Source organism: Phymastichus coffea, unplaced genomic scaffold (genome assembly GCF_024137745.1).
Source record: "Phymastichus coffea isolate CEN01 unplaced genomic scaffold, Cenicafe_Pcof_1.1 PCOF00045, whole genome shotgun sequence".
Lineage (NCBI taxonomy): Eukaryota > Metazoa > Arthropoda > Insecta > Hymenoptera > Eulophidae > Phymastichus > Phymastichus coffea.
In genome coordinates this window covers 2,119,836-2,136,866 of record NW_026706856.1, presented here as the reverse complement: position 1 = coordinate 2,136,866, position 17,031 = coordinate 2,119,836, and the positions used below count along the sequence as shown (strand labels likewise).

At 53.4% G+C, this 17,031-nt stretch overlaps 1 protein-coding gene across 1 annotated transcript in view; it reads right to left on the bottom strand.

Moving 5' to 3' along the window:
* Window positions 1-389: 389 nt before the first annotated feature.
* LOC131664732 (retinal homeobox protein Rx1-like) overlaps window positions 390-17,031 on the bottom strand; it is a 30,011-nt gene continuing 13,369 nt past the window's right edge. Inside the window, exons 3-5 of the mRNA XM_058936048.1 lie at window positions 3,184-3,269; window positions 2,981-3,117; window positions 390-2,263 (exon numbers count right to left, since the gene is read on the bottom strand). Of these exons, the coding sequence (XP_058792031.1) occupies window positions 1,986-2,263; window positions 2,981-3,117; window positions 3,184-3,269 (501 nt within the window). The 3' untranslated portion in view covers window positions 390-1,985. The remainder of the gene's footprint in view (window positions 2,264-2,980; window positions 3,118-3,183; window positions 3,270-17,031) is intronic.

Below are 17,031 nucleotides of genomic sequence, written 5' to 3'. Positions count from 1 at the left end.
CCTCCGCGCCTGCCACTGCGGGATCGGGCCCCGCCGCGGCGCCGGGCCAGGACTCGTCGTCGGCCGCGAGAGACGAGAATGCCCGGGACTCGGAGGACTGGGAGGACTCGGAGGACTCGGAGGACTCGGAGGACTCGGAGGACTCGGAGGACGGAAGCCGCCGCTCGAAAGGGCTAATATCGCTCGGCTTATTTTGGCTGCAGTCGGCGGGCTTTTTAATTAAGTCGAAAGAAAAGCGAGCGACGGAGGCTGGCTGGCAGTCGCCTCGGCTAGCCGCTTCGCGAAATTAATTAAAGCTTAATTGAGGCTCTTCTTTGAAATGCTAATGCGACGGCAAACACGCGGCGTCGCTGTCCGTGGAAGAATTTCAAATCCGGCTCTGGCGAGCTTTGAAGCGAGGCCGAGCGCCCGAGCGCTACGTGCTAACGAGCTTCGATTGATTGATCGCTGCTCGCGTGACGACCGGCCGACGCCGACTGCCTCGCGGTTCCACTGGAGCGGGTAGAAAAGAAATACGTGCTTGTTCGCCAGATTAGCCATGGTATGTACATCAAATTTATTTGTTATCACGAACTGCTATATATACAAATGGATGCCTATTTGTGTCGCTTATATAGTTTTGTCCCTTACATCTATTTCGCGTACATTTTATATCCTGCAGCGTTATGTATACGATATTGATTGACTTATTCCGCATCTTGTTATACTGATGATTCGACGCAACGAATTATGTGATTGGCTTGGCGCGATTGCGCCAGAGCAGTTGCCTCGGTTGCCTGAGCGTCGAGCGCCAACAAGAAGACAATAAATAACCGTTGAAAGCAAAGTTCCATGGCTCCCATGGCACCTTACGCGCAACTAGCCTGTTAGCTTATATCTTATTAATACTGTCGACCATTAACACTTTGATTTTCTTTCATCAATCCGTTGACGTACGTATTTCCTACGCAAGCTTTACTCCCGGTATACATTCTCTCCTTTATGTTCGCGTTGTCCAGATCATCGCGCTATACACTAGCCTAGAAGGAATTACGCATAACAAATTACATTGTTTTCCGACTTATAAATTCGCTCTTCGCAGTCAGATTGCGGCTCATTATACTAGGGGCGCACAACTTGCCGTACGTTCTCCTCGTGTCTATTGCCCGACTAGCGCGTATACAATTGTTTGCTTAGCACACTTTTCCTCTTTATAATTATAAGATGGCTTGGCGAGTTAGTCGCGCGCGATCGCAATACGGGCTATAACCGCTGAACGGTACGCGCCCGTACGCGATTTCGATGTTCGCAGGATGACGGCGTGCCAACTTTTCCAACATTTATTTACACATTTTTCGTCGGTGATTGTCTCGGACACTCGAGAGATACATATCATCTTCCAATTTGATCGAGAGACGAGATCATATATTACTTTTGCAGCAACAATTCATTTTTTCAAGTGGCTTCTGTCATTCGTTCAAAGAAAACTAACCGTCAAATTTTGCAGCTGAATTGTTTTCTATGAGGACTTTTCATTTTCAAAACAACATGTTTTATCGACAGAGTGTTTTTATGAATGAATAAATAAATAAATAAATAAATATATATATACATATATATTTATTTATTTATTAATATATATCGGTGCAGAGCTCTCAGTTTCTTTGTACATGATATTGCACCTCAAGTATGTCTTCGATTTTTTTTTGCACCACACGTTGCATAGTCGTTATGCAAAATTTGACAAAAGTAACTTAAAGATACACAAAGTTACGCTAACTGGCGGCTCAACGAAACCAATTGAAAATTCACGTCCGTCGATCGCCAAAGAAAAAAGACCGAGGAAAGCTCGCGTAAATGATTGTACTCGATTAGATCTATGCGTGTAACACTGAATAAGGAAAGCCTGATTTCCTTCCTTGAGAACTTTTGATTATCCTGCTGTTCGGAGAAAAGAAAACACCGTGTGCCTGTCACTAGTCGAGTTCGAGTTGATCGACGAGCGTTCAGGAGACGGGAACAAAGGCGTCGTCGCGTGGCGCCGGACTGGCTGCGCGCGGAAGATGCTGCAAGCTCTTGCTCAGGCTCTCGACGTGCTCCTTTGCCCGCATCCTCAGCGCTTGGATGCTCGAAGTGCGCGGGTCGGGACCTGCGCTCGACGTCGCCGAAGCTGGAGCTGCGGCCAGTGGTGGACTCGTCGACGCGGTCGGTTGGACTATACTCGTTGCCAGCTCTTCGCTACCCGTCGGCGTCAGACTGCCCAGATTGCCGTACCTTCGCTCGACTGCAAATCCATAGAAACAATCATTGTTGTAATGTCGTCTGTTCGATATAGGAATGCGGATTGGATAACCAGACAGCTGTTGTAGAAATTACTTCATGTCTATATACTCAAATTTTTACATTGTCTTATCCAAAGATCAAATATCTCGTTTCGTCTGACAATAATATGAAAATTTCATTTCCGCGTGAGTTTTATTCGCCAAGAGCGTTCCAATTCAAAACTCTAATTTTCATTGAACGACACAAAAGCACTCAGCCATGCACAGATGCACATAAAGTTCGCAATGCAATATGCTCATTCGGGCGATGCATGATGACAAAAGAGAGAGAGAGAGAGAGAGAGAGAGAGAGAGAGAGAACCTTCTGTGATTGGTGAATATCAATTTAATGGCGTCTCGTGTAATCGTCTGAGTGCATCCATTAGCTTGTCTTGATCTTGAAAGCCAACTAAACATTTTAACAAAAGGCCAAATCATTTCTTATTATTTTTGAAAAAAAAAATAAAAAAAGAAAAGAAAAGCAAAGCATAATGATCGAGAGAAGAGCGGAACGACAAGGCGCGGCAATGGGGTGCGCGCGTATCGGGGAGTCGTCATTGAAGAGCAGAGGCAGCTAATATACAGGCACGCAGCTCGAATTCTCCGAGGCAGAAGGAGGGCGGGAGTGAGAGCTGTCACATTCAGAGACGCGCGGTAGGCAAGAAGAATGAGAGACTTACTGAGGAGCTTGTGCCTGAAGTGGCCGGCTATGGGGGGCGTGATGTAGCTCGGGTAGCTCGAGGGTTGGCCCGCTAAAAAGCCCGGCAGCGAATGCCACGGATCCGTCGGCAGTACCAGCGTCGGTCCCGGTCCGTTACTGAAACATTGATTATTTCGACGGTTACACGTCGCGCCACGCTTCGACAAGTTTTTAACGCCTTACCTGAAGTGATACTCGCTGAGTCCCAGCTTAGCAGCTTCCATTTTCTCCTGCCGACGCCACTTCGCTCTGCGGTTCTGGAACCACACCTGGAAAACCAGCGAAGCACAAGGTCCATCAGTGGCGCTCGCGACTATTTGTTGTCAATCTGACGGCACGGCTACCGTCGAAGGCGCTCGATAACGATCCGACCGGCTACCGGGCGCCTGCGATTGCTCTCGGCTCTCGTGATTAGCGGGCGCTGCTCGATCACCGACCGAACAAGCTTTTATCTCGGACGCCAAAATCTCATTGATCCCCTCTTCCGCGCATTGAGATTCGCACTCCGGAGCGAGCTTTCGTTCTCGGCGGAAGCGTCCGTAGCCCGACGATCCGTCGAACGCAAGTGTCGCGCAGCCCCCCGCGTTCGAGAGCGCGACAATGGCGCGCCGAGGCAGCGCACTAATAAGGAGGCTTCGGCGCGCGTCTCCTCTCCTCTTGGCGTGCCCCTCTCGCGCGCCCGCGCTCCCTGAATAATTCATAAGTGGCCGAGGATCCGCGAGCGGCGGCGACGGCAGCAGCAGCCATGCCAAGAAATCAACATGGCTACGCGCGTATTCCGCTCACTTTCGATTTCTCCGACGGCGCAAGCCTGCCGACATCCTCCTTCCCTGTATCCTCGCGACGCTCAGGGGTGCGGACCGAGCCGCTCCGCCCAGGCCTTATTCATCCCTCTCTGGCCACTTTTCACGCGCCAGCGCTCTCCGTCGCGACGGCTCGCTCCTCCGCTGCTCTGAGAACAAAGTGGCCTCGACGAAAAGTCGCCGCGATTGGTTTTCGCCGAATGCTAACTCGACAGCCGCGCGAACGCGATCTTCGCGAGGCCAATGAAAGGAGGCCGCGGCACGATTACGCAATGCCGTCGGGACGGAGGGCCGAATCAGGCGGCAAATTGAACTCGTCGTCTTTGCTGCGAATTGCACGTATATGTGTGCACGCGACACAAGCGAGATGCCTCATCAGAGCGATGACGTTGGCGAAGTAATTTTCTCTCTCCGACGACAATGAGATGAGAGACCGGGAGAAAGAGAGAAACGGGGACAAGATGCCGGAAGGCGAGCGAGACGATGAGAAAGTAAGCGGATTTTCTCGCTTGTTTTATGCGCCAAGCGGGCCTCCTATATACCTAGCTTCAGCGAGACTCTCGCCTCCGCTATTTTCTTTGGAATTGCGATGGCGCCGCGCGCTAAGTGCGCGCTAGCGAGGTAATATTGCGCGCCTGCAGGGACAATCGAAAGGAGAAAAGAAGAGCGTCGGCGCGAGAGCAAAGGTCCGCCAGCGGACGTGGACGACGAGGAAAATGGTGGGTGGGCACCGCGAGCGAGAGGACGAAGTGATCTGGAAAGGCAAGGGGGCGGAAGAGAGAAGGCTGCACGTCGGCGCGAAGCAGTCGGCTGAGGAAATATGAAGAGCAGAGCTAACGCGGCTTAACCACCTTAGGGCGTAAATTTATTACGGGGTACTATCGCGCTCGGCGCTCCGTCGTTCTCTTTCCCGCTCGCTTCGTCGGCAAACGATATCGTCGGATAAATTCGTTTGGCGGAGCGCAGCGGCGCACGCGCGCGCGCGGATATTACGAGGCAAGAGGAGGGAGATCAAATGGGAGCGCGCCGCGCGCGCAACTCACCCGGATTTCAATTGCTCCCTCTCTCTCTCTCTCTCTCTCTCGCTTCTTACGTAAATTGCACGATTGCTAGAGGGGCTAAGTGGGCTGAGGGCTTCTTACTTCGAGCACTTGTACTTTATTATCTCGTCTTTATTGGCCTCGTCTTTTTCCTCGCCGACGCGGGAGATTGAATAAGTTTTTCAACTCGGCCGTGTCTGCGCCCGCCTCTCGCTTTTTCTTCCTCTAATTGCCGTCTCGTTGCCTCGCGGGCAATTGGATTGATTTTTCGCTGCGCGCGCTAATTGTCTTGCTTATCGAAACGACGGTCCACTGGCAAGTCCGAACGGGAGACGAGTGGAAACAACGGCTGATGTGGAGAGCAGCGACGCGATCGCCGTGACGAGCCACGGGAGCACGCGGAAGGAGTCGAGTCGAGGCGCAGAATGCGATCAGTGTCGCGGAACAATGATCGACGAGTACGTTCGAGGGTGAAGAAAAGGTGAGTGGCGTGCTCGTGATTCGTCGAGGCGATATCCGCGCCATTGTTGCTCGAGTGCCAGTCGCCGTATGTCGCGCTGCTGCCTTCGGAAAGCGGAGAGAACGGCGCGCTCGCATGGACTTTCGGGCAATTTCGATGTCGCGATTACGCAGAAAAGTGGATTACACACGGCACGCTGGTCTTGCCGTTTTCGCGAGTTAACGATCCCTCCGTGGAGATAGCCCACGGTTAAGCTTTGTCAAAGGCAGCCTGCCGAGTGCTCGATCTCCATTGGGAAGCCCGGCGGCTCGTCCGCTCGAGACGGATCAGCAGCTAGCCGCCGCGCTCTCGCGTTCCCTTCTCGTATCAGTCCTCCGCTCGCCACCTCGACAGCGACGCCACGGGCATCCAACCGACGGCCGTTATCGTCCGCTCTCGCCGCGCTCTCTTAATTCGTCTCGAAGCGACGGGAAGAGTACGCGCGTAGCGTTCAGCGCGACAAGTCCACGGCAGGAGGACGGCGAGTCGGGGCGTGACAGAGCGGACAGATTTGCAATAGCACGTTCGCCGAGCGTCGAGAGTCAAGAGAGCTTGGCGCAGTGCGCGTGCAGTCTCTTTGAGGGCGCGCGCAAGCGAATACACACATCGACTCGTCTTTTATTTGGGAGGGTGCGCGCTCTTCGGGAATCGAGACGTTTAGCCGGCGACTGCGCTAATCGTCATGCATATGCATGGGGGGCAGGCGTTTTTCGCGTCCGGAATCCAGGAGAGCGCGCCAAGAGAGAGGGTTGCAGTCCATTATTCGCCCGTGCTTTTTTAGACGCACGCTCGCATGGGCTCGATCCAGCCCCTCTCCGTGCCGTCGTCCCCCCCGGCATGTCAAACTGTCGGCTCCGCAAATTCGATGCCCCCACCACCGGGCGCTCGCTCGTCTCTCTCTCGCTCTCCTGGATTGCTCTCGGTTTTCCCAGCTTCCCGTGCCCCTTCCCTTCCCTTTCCTCGTTCTCGACGACGCGCGAGCGTGCAGCCTCGACGAGGCTTCTCTCGTCCTTCCAAAGCCTGGCCTGCGTCCGTCGCGCAGGCTCGCGCCAAGTTCGCGGCAACGCATCGGCGCTTCGGATTCCTGATTCCTCGCTCCGCGCCCGACAATGGCCCGTTTTCGTGAACGCGTTGTAAATCGCGTTAGAGATCGGCCCCGCTAAAAGGTGCGCGATTACCTCTGCTCTGCGTCGGCGCACCAAACGCAGCCCGCCAAAAAAGAGACGAGAAAAAAAAACTCGGAAAGCTCCGATGCGCGCGTAATCACCCTCGAACAACTCGAACGCCCCACGGGCGCGACACCGCGCACAATGCTAATGCGACGCCCGAACAACGGATCCACGCGGCTCGTCACTCCTTTTTCTCTCAAGGTGTCCGCGTTGCAGAGGAGAATGGAGAGTCCTCGGATAGCGATTCTCTCGGCGAATTAGCCTCGAAAGGCGGAGCCGCAAGTATTTTGACAGCCTCGGCTGCGCTACTCATCGTCACAATGCGCGCGTCGCGCGCAGTTGCGCGTGCACGCGGGATCTCTCTCGCGTACGACAATGCGTGTATTACGCGGTTGCGCTTTCACGCCCGTGTGTACTCGTGCGCGCGGGCTAACGACACGCTGGACTCGCAACGAGCTATGCCCTTCTCATTGTCGTTAGTTTGCTTCCGCCGGGATGCGCTACGTCGTCGCGCGAAACGCAACCCGGAAAAGCGGCCAAGCAGAATGCGCGAGCGCGCGGTCTAATAACCATCGCGACAATGACTCTCGGGCGCGGAGTGCGAGGAGCTGCACGGCAATAACGACTTTAGCCGCACGCTGCTCTCTAATAACTCGTAATAAAGCTCGGCGGAGTCGTATTAGCGTCAAGAGCAAGCCGCCCGGGCATGTGCGCGCGTGCACAAAGGCCGCGTGCGCGGGTCCGCCCTCGACAAACACTCCGACTTTTGATGATTATTAACTTGCTGGGACAGCCCGGCGCTGTCAGCCAGCCGCCCCGAGCTTGATCCGATGCCCCCGAGGCATTCCGCTTCTCTCTCTCTCTCTCTCTGTTCGCGCTGTGTCCGACGAATGTTTTCAATCGCGTAGCCTCCGGCGCAGGCCGCCCTTTTCTGCACGACGCGTGTCGCGCATCGGGATTAATTAGCTGCGCGAGCTTCGCGCTTTCCGCTTCCACGGCGAGCGCTAATCGAAAAAGTTAGCGGCGGTGACGAGCGCGGCCGGAAAAAAGTGCTCGCGAGTCGGGCCTCGAGCGGGCGCCAACGGTAGAGAGCGCGCGCAAACAAATCGCAAGGTTATTAGCTCGTTATTCGGTCGCGCGCGGCAAGCTTCTGTTTCCATTAGCTGTGAGCTCTTTGTGCGCGCGTCCGGGATCCCTCGCTCGGCATCTTCCTGTGATGTGTCGCCGCCCTGGGAACCGAATTAATAGTCGGGCTTCGCGCAAACACAAGGGCGGCACCGCCCTCCTCCTGCGTCTGACGCCGCCGCGGCTACCGCTATTTGACAATCCCATCCCGGCGCTGCATCTTCGGATGCTCGTCTTCGCTCCGCGACGGACCTTCGTCCTTCCCTCTGCGTCTTCGATCGGGGCGGACGACGTTTCGCCTCTGCCTCGGACTACCCATTGTGCCGTTGCTCGGTAATTCGAGTTGCCCTTCTGATTCACTGCACGAGACAAGCTTTTGATTACGGCTACGCGCGTAAATGGATATTGCCGACGAGTCGATCGTACGATCGCGGTGGTACTACGCGATGACCGGACATTCGGCAGTAGCTCTGCGTATAGCGACTACTCCGAGCAGTTGGCGCTTGCCTTTGCTTTTTTCGACGTTCAACTACGATCAGGCCTCTGGCGCAGTGTTCGGGAGGTCGGGTAAAAGTCCAACCGAAGAGCAGAGACGACTCTGTACCGATCGAACGCTGCAAGCGCCAAGAAAAGAGCAAAAAGAGAGCACGCGAGGCTCGCGTCGACGTCACGGACGCGGAAAATATCCTCGTGGGACTCTCGTGACTAGAGAGCGGCCAGAAAAAGAAAAAGAAGCGCGCTTACACATATCGACTGGCGGAATCTTCCAGATGCGAGGACGGGGGGGGGGGGGGGCGACTCACTCGAGTTTAGTGTTACTAATCCCACTCGCGCAGACGCCATTTACCTTGTCGAGGTACTGACATCGGTGCGTAATAATATCACCCTATTAGCTTTCGAAGCCAGTTCGGTAATTGAGGATTTCAGCCAGTCAGGCTGCAGCCTGATTTATGCGCTGGACTTGAAATACCTCGACTTCGGTATGGGTCGCGAGACGTCGATCTTTTCCTGATTTCTCAAATGCACGTTGCGCTGTTCCGCACGAGAAATGCCGGAAAAAGCAATAGCATACGGCGAGGCAAAGCGGATAAAGGACGCTGCAACGTTACGAGGGCTGTGAAGAAAAAGGAGCGCTCGCGTTCAATGATAGCCGCTTACGCGTGTTTTTCAAAAAGCAGAATCGTAGAAAGGAGACTGACAAACAGATAAACAGTTGGATCGGAGAGTAAGACGAGCCTCAGTCATCCGTGGGCGCATCCCGCGAGCAGGAAAAGAGCAAAGGAAGAGGCGAGCCGGAGACTTGCGCGGCGAGGGGCGAGGGGCGAGAGGGAGAGGGAGGGAGAGCGAGGCCGAACGGTGGAACTTTTGTGAAACGGATATATTTTCACGGCGATGACACAGGCGGAAAGGTCCGTCGCTGAAAGGGCGCAAGCTTTGTAAAGGATCTGGCGTGCGCCCGGGTAGCGAGCGAGCGAGCGAGCGAGCGAGCGCAATTCGATCTGGCCGGGGAACGAGGCCCGGGCCCGGCCGAGCAACGCGCTGACTCGGTATTGGGGCGCCGTGGAAACCCAATAGGTTTGTACGCGGGCCCGACAGAATGGGCCCCGGTAATTCGATTACAGGGACCGCCGGCTAATTGTTAATTGGTCCGGGACTTCATCCCCACCAGGCGCTCGCTCTTGACGCGGAATATTATTAAGATGCCGTGGGTCGCGTCCCCTTTGATTCGTCGCCGCGGCGGCGTGCGTGCCGGATATATTATGCGCCAAAGGATTTCTTCGTAGACGCGCGCTTTCTCTTAATAACCGAGGCATGCTTATTAAACGGCCGCTTATTGGTCTAGTCGTGCTCCCGTGGGAATTGCCCACGGACGCGGCCTACTTCGGCGCCCTCGCTCCTCGTCGCTCCTCGTCGCTCCTCGTCGCTCCTCGTCGCCCGGCTCTGGGATCCTCGCGGATTCCTGGATTTCGCGACCGAAGCCAACATATGTCGCCGTCGGAAGAAGAAAGCGATCGCACATAGAAATCGCGGCACAAAGGCGCAAGGCCAAATGCGCTCGATTAGCGCGGGAGTCGAGAGGTGAGCGACAAAAAACGCAAACAATTAGCGCGCGAAAGTGATTATCTAGGGATCCCGAGGAAACAATTGAATAGAGTCGCTTTATTAGCGGACTGTAGGCTAGGCGAGATGCCGAAAACTAGGGCATTGTTCGGCCTGGCGAATTCGCCAACAGTCGGCATTGTGTGCTCGTTGTGGGGGCGCGCCGCGGCGACTTTTGCGCGAAAACGCGGATCGCCGCGCCGGGGCCGGGCGTTTAACAGCTAATCTGCCAAACGAAGTGTTTTTGTGCCGGCGGAGCACACACAACACTTGGCTGGCTGCGAATCGAGGGGGTCCTCGAGAAAAAGGGTTGCTCGATGATTGATGCTCGGGAGACGGGGGAAGCCCCTCTTTCTCTCTCCGGAGCGCCCCCGGCCCGAAGAGTACTTAATTGAGCCGCAGAACACAGCCGCGCGGACGAGCCGATTCCTCGCTTCCTCGCGGCGCGTTACTCGTGCGCAACGTGTAACCTTAACCCCTTCTCGTGAAAAAGGAGGAAATCGCTTTCTAATCGAGCGCAAGGACGCCCCTCCGTCTCTCCGGCTCTCTCATTCAGCTCGAATTAGCTGCCAACACGCTTCGATGCGGGACCGATGCCCGGGGGTGGCTGGGCTTCGAGCGCCCGATTCCGTCGTTTTGGGAAAAGGCCTCGACGGCTCGGGAGAGGAGAATCCGCCGGCTTTGTAGGCTGACCGCGCTTCGCGTACAAAAGGAACGAACGAACAATGTAACGCTTTCGAGTGCGATCAAGACAAGTGCCACTATTCACGCGGCCAGGGACTTTATTGCTGTTCTCACGCCTTCCATTTTCATAGTTGCGCTGTCTTTTTCACCTCGGCTCCCTCTCGCCAGATTCAACCTGTCGAACCCGACTTCCCGTCAGCCGCTCGCCGCCCGTGGGCTGCTCGATCGGACGTTCATGGAAACCGATTAAATCTCTGCCCCGCAGAATTGCGAATTGGGAATCGCGTCGGCAACCTCTCGGCAACGTACGGCTTATCAATCGAGAGCTCGAGTTTTATTTTATCCTCGTCGTATTTCTACCTCGACTCGATTACATTTGCTCCTCCGCTCTGATCCGATAAACTTTCCTTCGAGCTCTCCGGATCATCATTGCATTAAAATCGGCAAGGCAAGCCGCAGAAAGACGACGAATCAATCGTCCGATCGAATTTCCTCTCTCCCCGCAGGTGCTGCGATAAAGCCGCGCGGCGCGGCACCGGAGAGGGAGGGGCACGTCGTCCTCCCGTGACAACCGCGGCCGACGCGCGTCCAGAAAAGTGCGTGGCGCGCAGCCTCCGAGGGAAGACGAAGAGCGAGGTGCGGCGCGCGCATGCGTCGGCCCGCGCGTAATGGAGTTTGCCAAATAGTCGCCCTCGCTCAATTTCGAACAATTTGCATTCAGGCCGAAATGCAATTAATAGCGCGCGAGGAGAAGGAGGATGCGGAGCGCGTCGCGCCGCCACCCCTTTGAGGCGAACCGGAGCCCAAAGTCAGTCGCCGCGACACGCAACACCCGAAGCAGTTTGCCTCCCCGTACCAAACTTTAATCATTACAACTACTCGTTAGGCGATGCCTGGACTAGCGCGCGCGCGCGGGCGCAACTGGTCGCGCGTCCCCCGCGCGAGTTGCTGCAGCCGAGCCGGCGAGCGGCGATCGAAAGCAGTTAGCAGTCGCTTTGCGCGGCATTTTCCGCGACGGAAACTTGGCACACGGGATCCGGGGACGCGGCAGGAGCACGGCTAGCCGAAGCCGCGTCCGTGAGTGGAAAGAGGCCGCGGCCACTTTTTCTCCGTCGCGACTTTTCGCGCGACAGAGCGCGGGTGCGAGGGGCGCCGACGCCACGTCACGCCCCGGCTACTTTTCCCGTTTCTCCTTCCTTTTCGCGCGCAGCTGCACGCACCGCGGCCGCCTCTCCACGCCTTGCTCTCGCTTTTCGCCCGCGCCATTATCTTGTTTAACGCCTGGCAAGCTTTGCGGCTTTTACCGCTTCCTCCCTCGCTCTTCCTTTCGGGGTGGCTTGGCGTTTCACTCGCGCCCCCCCCCCCCCCCCCCCCCGACGTCTTCGTTTGGCTTGGAACGAGCGCGGATTTTCTTCGCTAGCCGAACGTGCCGCGCCAGTCTCGGCAGACTTAGCGAGCGTTCCGATTTTGATGGGCCGGCGAGCTCGACGGTACTGCTGTTCGCATTCGTCGCGAAGACTGCCAAGAAGGAGCGAGAAATCTGCATAGACTCTTCCGAGATGGCGCCACGTTTGAACGGCAGCTTCGATCGCCGGCCAAGTAAACGCTGCCCTCGTCGCGCTGGTTGAAAATTGATGCCGAAAAAAGGTGTCCACTGCGACGACGTTCAACGGCAGCGCAGCTGTGGAACAAAGCCACGGCCCGTGAAACTCAACGACGCAGCCTGCGATAATGAATGACGCGAGGCGTCGGCGAGACAAACGGAAGGAGGAAATAATGTATCGCCGGTTAATGGAGCGATCCGCAGCAAATCGTCGACTCGCACGCGGCAGTGCGGCCGCCCTTCTCCGGCGGCGCAGATGAAATATCGATTTGACTTATAGGGCGTGAAAGCCGCGCGGGCCGCGGTAGCCGCCGCGACGCCCGCGCGCCGCTTACTCGCCGATTACCGTCGGGCGAGCGGCGAAGCGCGGCCGCGTCCTGCGAGGCCGATCGGCCAAGAGGACGCCGCCGAGGGGATCGGCTAATCCCGAGCGATCCCGAGCGACGCTCTCGCGTGCGCGTGTGCGTGCGCGCGGCCTATCGCTTTCTTTCAGCCAGCGCGACAACACTTGCTCGGCCGGCCCATTATTCTTTTCAAGGGCTCCCGCTCTCGTTTCTTTCCTACCCTCGGCCGAGCCGCTGCTCTCCCCGCGCTATATTTAGATTCGGCCGATAGCTCTCTCACGACAACCGTTGTTTGTCCGCACTTTTCACCGATGTCGACGGCGTCTTGTGCTGGATACTCGCACTGTAATTTAACTTCCGCTTCTGCTCGCGTGATGCGCCCTCGTTCGTCTCCGATAACGGGCTCCTCTCGTCGTTCCCTGCGACGCGACGCACATACGGACGTACCGACTCGTCGCTCGATGCATTTTCCCACCGAGAGCACATCGCGATCCACTCGTCGTTCGTCGGCACACGGAAATCGGGAATTCGCGAAGAAACGTGACGAAAACCAGCGTGGCACTGATGCTAGCCGGCGCGTTGTAGTCGCATTACAATTCAATAGGCAATAATCGCTTGATTGTCCGAGTCGAGCGTTTACGCGTACTTACATTTACGGGCCGAGCTATTGCCGAAGTGTCAGGCGGCGGCGGCGGCTGCGGCGGCAAATAAATGCACCCTCCCCCCGCTCTCCGAGAAGGGATCGGAGACACGAAAGCGGCCCGAAAAAAGGAGAGAATACTGGCACTGAGCCTGGGTATAATCGAACGCGTTGAACGGCATGGAAATTCGGCTCTATAACCCCGAAACAAATCAAGCCCCTATTATTCACTCGTCCAAGCGTGTGCGTACGCACGCAGTCAGGCCGCGAGTCGAGCAATTAGGCGTATCAAGTAAGCGTATCAGAAAATATATTTTTCCGGCTCAGTCTGGGTGACAGCTGCCTCGCGGCTTACGCGCCGAGGAAGCTCAAGAGCCGCGTGTCGTAGCCGCGCGTCGCCACGGGCAACGCCGCGGTAAATAATATCAAAATGGCACGAAACAATTCGTCGGGGGTGTCGTGAATGCCCCCCATCGCATCGGCTGTTTATTCCGATGGCTGCGCCGCCGTGTCCTCACCGACATCGCCGCACGCTGTCGGATAAGACTCTCGTCGGCGGAATTAGAAATCGAAAAGAGGAGCGAGTGCCGCCCTACCGAATTACCATTTGACGCCGCTCATTTTCTTGTTTATCTCCGGGCCGAACTGCCGGTCTATCGCGATATGCTTATTCCATTATTCACGCCGACAGCTCTCGCAGTCGTTCCAAGGCGAATTCTCGAACTGGATATCGATCGGATTTTATTACAAGGTAATGTGCTTGCAACGGTTGTCTCATCACGAAAACGATCATTCGCGCGAACACCTATACTCTCTATTGCTTCCTGGATCCCAGCGCCTGTCCGCGTATCAAGTTCACCGATACAACCCTCCGGATTATTATCTCCAGAAGGAAAATAAAAGAACGATTCTAATACTCGCTAACAGCATAATCAATCGATTCATCCACTTGGAATTGAATCAACAAAAGTCCATTAACACTCTCTCACAGAGAAGACAAAAGAGAAGTATCGCGGAGCAATCAACGCCCGAAACTTTTTCCCAAAGCCCGTTAATTGAAAGCAGTTACTCTGGAAAAAAGAGCGCGCGAGCGAGTGGGCGAACTAGAACAAAAAAAAAACTTGGCGCGCAATATACGCCAGAGAGAGAGACAGCGAACGTGAATTACAGAGGGAATTGCCACTCGGCGAATTAGCCGACTCGCCACGAAAAATCAATCTGCCGTTTTATATTACTGTGTCGATCGCAGAGAGAGAGAGAGAGAGAGAGAGACAGAGCTGCGGAAATGGCCTCCGCGGTTTTGTAGATGGAAACTTTTAATCGCCGTTCAAATTAAGCGAGCTTTTCTGGCCCCCTTTCGTCGCCAGCTGCCGCTGCTGCTGCTGCTGCTGTGGCCGCTACGTGAAAACGTTTTTGCTCTTGGCCGCTCGTTTCATTATGTTGGCACGAGAGCGACTGAACTCCATCTCTATTTTTTTTCCCTCCCTCGCTCTGCTCCGCGCTCTCGCCGCTATATCTCGTTTGGTCGGTTTAGTTTTAAACGTCAATTTTCTCGGTTTGAAAACAACTATCGGCTGCACTGTACACACCACCGCTGACGGATTCTTTTTGCGCTCTGACTTTCGTGGCTGCAGATACCCACTCGGTCGCTCGTCCGATGAGACCGATTTTGTCGCGCGACATGTGTGTACGAGTGTGTGCCAGTCTTACTAATTGTCCAATTATTTAGATTAGCGACATTTTCCTGCATCTCGTTGCAGGGTTCGTCCTTGCCACTGCACATATTTCTCAAAAAAGCCAGTTCCTCGAGATAGAAAACGAAGGTGTAACAGCTACGAAGAGCTTTTTCCGAACTCGCATTGCGGCTGCCACGATGGCAGACATTGCTGGATCGGTTGCGCGCATTCGTCTCATTACACTCGACATCGATAAGCTCTCGACGCGATCGCGCGCGCATCTTTCACTCCTGACGAATTTCTAAAACATTTCAAACGTCGCTTTTGAAATATTAGCGTTGCTCAGGAATATTTTTCAAGTTTTCTTGTGCTTTGGCTCGCTACCCAACACGCGCCACGCTACGTGCGCTCGAGAAGTGTCAGTTTTGGCAGAAATCGCATGGATCGAAAGCCGTGAGCGAGCGCGCAGTCGAAAATAAAACAAAAACAAAAAAAAAAAACGCAAACAACGGGCGCGGTGACTTTCGTTTCAGCGCGAAGCACAAAAGCAAACGTTCCGGCGGAGCGGAACTAGCCAAATTACGCCGACTAGTTGAGCGAACGAGCGGGAAACAATCGGCGCGTGTTCTCGCGTGATATCGATTAGGGAGGCAAACAGCCGCGTCGAATTAGCCTTCGCACGAGCCGCAATATAGCTACCCGCGCTTTCTCTCTCGTTCTTTTTCATTTTATTTCGCTCTTTTTTATTTCGTTCTTTTTGCCTTCGCTCTTTGCAGTTCCGGCTCTCGCGTGACACCCCCCCCCCCTCCCCCTTTCTTGGTCCCGTTTCACGTGGTAGGGACACTTGCCACAGTTGAATAATCGAGGTGCTACACCGCGGAATTATACGCCTACGCACACGACCATTGATTAACGCGGGCGTCGGAAAGTGTATACCTACGCGGCGACCGGGCAATCGAGATAAGATTAGAGCCGCTCAGCCGCCGGTTTCAAGGGAATCTCGATGGCACTGTTACCTCGGTAAAGATAGCAATTTGGACGAGTGATATTTCAATTTGGTTATTGATTATTTGTTGCTTTTCTGTGTGATATTTTTCTAAACCCACCTACTTGCACGAGAAGCGACGCGTTGTTTATAAAATTAGACACGGTGTACATTGATTTTTATACAACAGCCGATAGTTGGTAAATTGAATAATATCACGTGTATTCCAAGTTTTACACTTATAAGTAATCGAAAAAGTATGAATTAAGGAGTTTCGGCCTAAATCCATTAGATGAACATTACGTCTCGCGAGTGGCTGAATCTAATGACCGTTGCTATATAAGACCACTAAGACTAACACATGCCGAGGTTAGTATCAACAGTATCGCGCGAAATATGTTAAGCTATGTTCTCATAGTGATTCAATTTACGACCTACGCGTCATGATCGAGTCGATATCTACAGGCTAGTGGAAGTATCTCGCGCAGAGTTGGCCTAACCTGGGTTCGATCTCTTCTACAAGTCGGGTTTTACTTACACTCTGCCCAGGAGTGGTACTGTCACCCGTCGCGCAAGAGCTTGGTTATTGTTTTATCTTTGCCTACACCAGTGTCGTCGAGCGCGCTTCGCTCGCTCATCTCTTGCTTTAATTCAGTAATATTCAGTTTCATGCTTGAATCAAAATGAAATTATTATAAGAGAAATAAAAAAAATTCTAAAATACACTACAAACATGAAACAATTGTATGTTTTGAAACGCTTACCAAATGTCGATATTAACTTTTCTTGGGAAATAAAAAATACAAATCCAATCACATTATATAATAATAATCTTAAACCGAATAACGTAAGAGATTTTTAGATTTTTAACTATATAGCTTTTTTTCTTTTTCAAATAATTAAAACCGTCGTTTTAAAGTAAATATTGGTTTATGGTTTCAAGCTTTTCGTAGGATATCTCCATTAACAGATAAGTTATTTTAACTGCTTTTCAACTGTTTTTTTTCTCAATTATTCATTCGTAATCATTCAGAGGGTTCATTTAAATTTGTCAATTGAATTCCACAAATTTTTCTCAATAGATCAACGGTACTAGATGTATCGAAAACAATTTATAGCATTTCATATTCTCTTCATTGTTGATATTTATTCAAAGCTAAACTATACGATACAGATATTCAATAAATGTATGTGTTTTATAAATAAATGTAATTGGACTGCATTAAGATTCCTTTTTCGTATTTAATTCAAGGTTAGGCCGGTGAGAAAATGTGGGTTTTATTGTCTTTTCAATACCTAAAAATTGTTAAACTTATTTTTATTCATTTAATTGATTGAGTATCAATCGATATAAAACTCTTTT